We start from the raw sequence: 1,032 nt of genomic DNA on the forward strand, positions 1-1,032 counted from the left end.
ATACCTAGCAAATACCGAGCAATACCGAGAAAATCGCGAACATAACATTCCCGGGTTCCGCTCCGGGTTAAGTCGTCGGGCCGCGCGGTAAAGAGTAAGAGCACGTGATGATATATTATTGGTGGCCGAACGTAGCTCTAAGTCCGGTTAGAGGACGTAATAATTGTTGTCATTTGAGGCACTTTTTCATTATTTTGCTCTGTAGACTATGCGGCATCCAACGGAGCTGAGAAGGGCAACGTACAGATCTAGCGGTCAATGCCAACACCCCCGACCCTTAAATACCAATCGAGCTGAAACCACTCGGACCTTCGAAACCCTAACCCTAACTCCGCGCACAACGTTTCTGCGTATCGGCAAGAGAAGCGCGAGAGAAAGAGGAGAAAGGATGAGCCGAACAGGAAGCAGCGCCGGGGCTAAGGGCGGGAAGAAGAAAGGTTCGACCTTTGTCATCGATTGTGCGAAGCCAGTGGAGGACAAGATCATGGACATCGCCTCACTCGAGAAGTTCCTCCTCGAGCGGATCAAGGTCGCCTCCCTTGGCGGCAAAGCTGGTACCTTGGGCGATGTTGTAAACGTTACGCGTGAGAAGAGCAAGATCACCGTTACTTCGGAAGGACCCTTTTCCAAGAGGTATGCCAGCCTCACTGTGCTTTTTTTTTATTGGTGATGGGTTTCGTTAGGGGTGTCAAGAAATTAGTTTGATTTTCACGAAATGAACCTTTTTGATTTCCTTCCAACTGAAAAGAACTCGTTATATTTATTTAATATATAATAAATTATTTTGGTAAATGAATATACAGTTTAGTTTGCTCTTTCAATTTTTTTTTTCTGTCATCTGTCATACATTTATATTGAAAATTCATGGAATATGGTTTAAAAATTATGAAAAATATATATATTTTAAGTTTCATGAAATTTGAAGGATGTTTTAGGAGGATAATCTCAATTTTTTTCGTGCTACCAGAGAAATCTTGAGAAGATTTTCACGCTTTTGATGATATCATGAGTATCAATATGTAATATAAATTG

At 42.1% G+C, this 1,032-nt stretch overlaps 1 protein-coding gene across 1 annotated transcript; it reads left to right on the forward strand.

Annotated features, from left to right (window-relative positions):
- Window positions 1-208: 208 nt before the first annotated feature.
- Window positions 209-685, forward strand: LOC114580500 (60S ribosomal protein L22-3-like). Its single transcript, XM_028698265.1, has one exon. The coding sequence runs from the start codon at window positions 209-211 to the stop codon at window positions 668-670; it is 462 nt and encodes a 153-aa protein (XP_028554098.1). The 3' UTR covers window positions 671-685.
- Window positions 686-1,032: the final 347 nt, after the last annotated feature.

The sequence above is a fragment of the Dendrobium catenatum genome, unplaced genomic scaffold, assembly GCF_001605985.2.
Source record: "Dendrobium catenatum unplaced genomic scaffold, ASM160598v2 fragScaff_scaffold_1061, whole genome shotgun sequence".
NCBI classification, from domain to species: domain Eukaryota; kingdom Viridiplantae; phylum Streptophyta; class Magnoliopsida; order Asparagales; family Orchidaceae; genus Dendrobium; species Dendrobium catenatum.

Coding starts and splice junctions, on each gene's coding strand:
- LOC114580500 (XM_028698265.1), top strand. CDS start 209: ATGCGGCATCCAACGGAGCTGAGAAGGGCAACGTACAGATCTAGCGGT.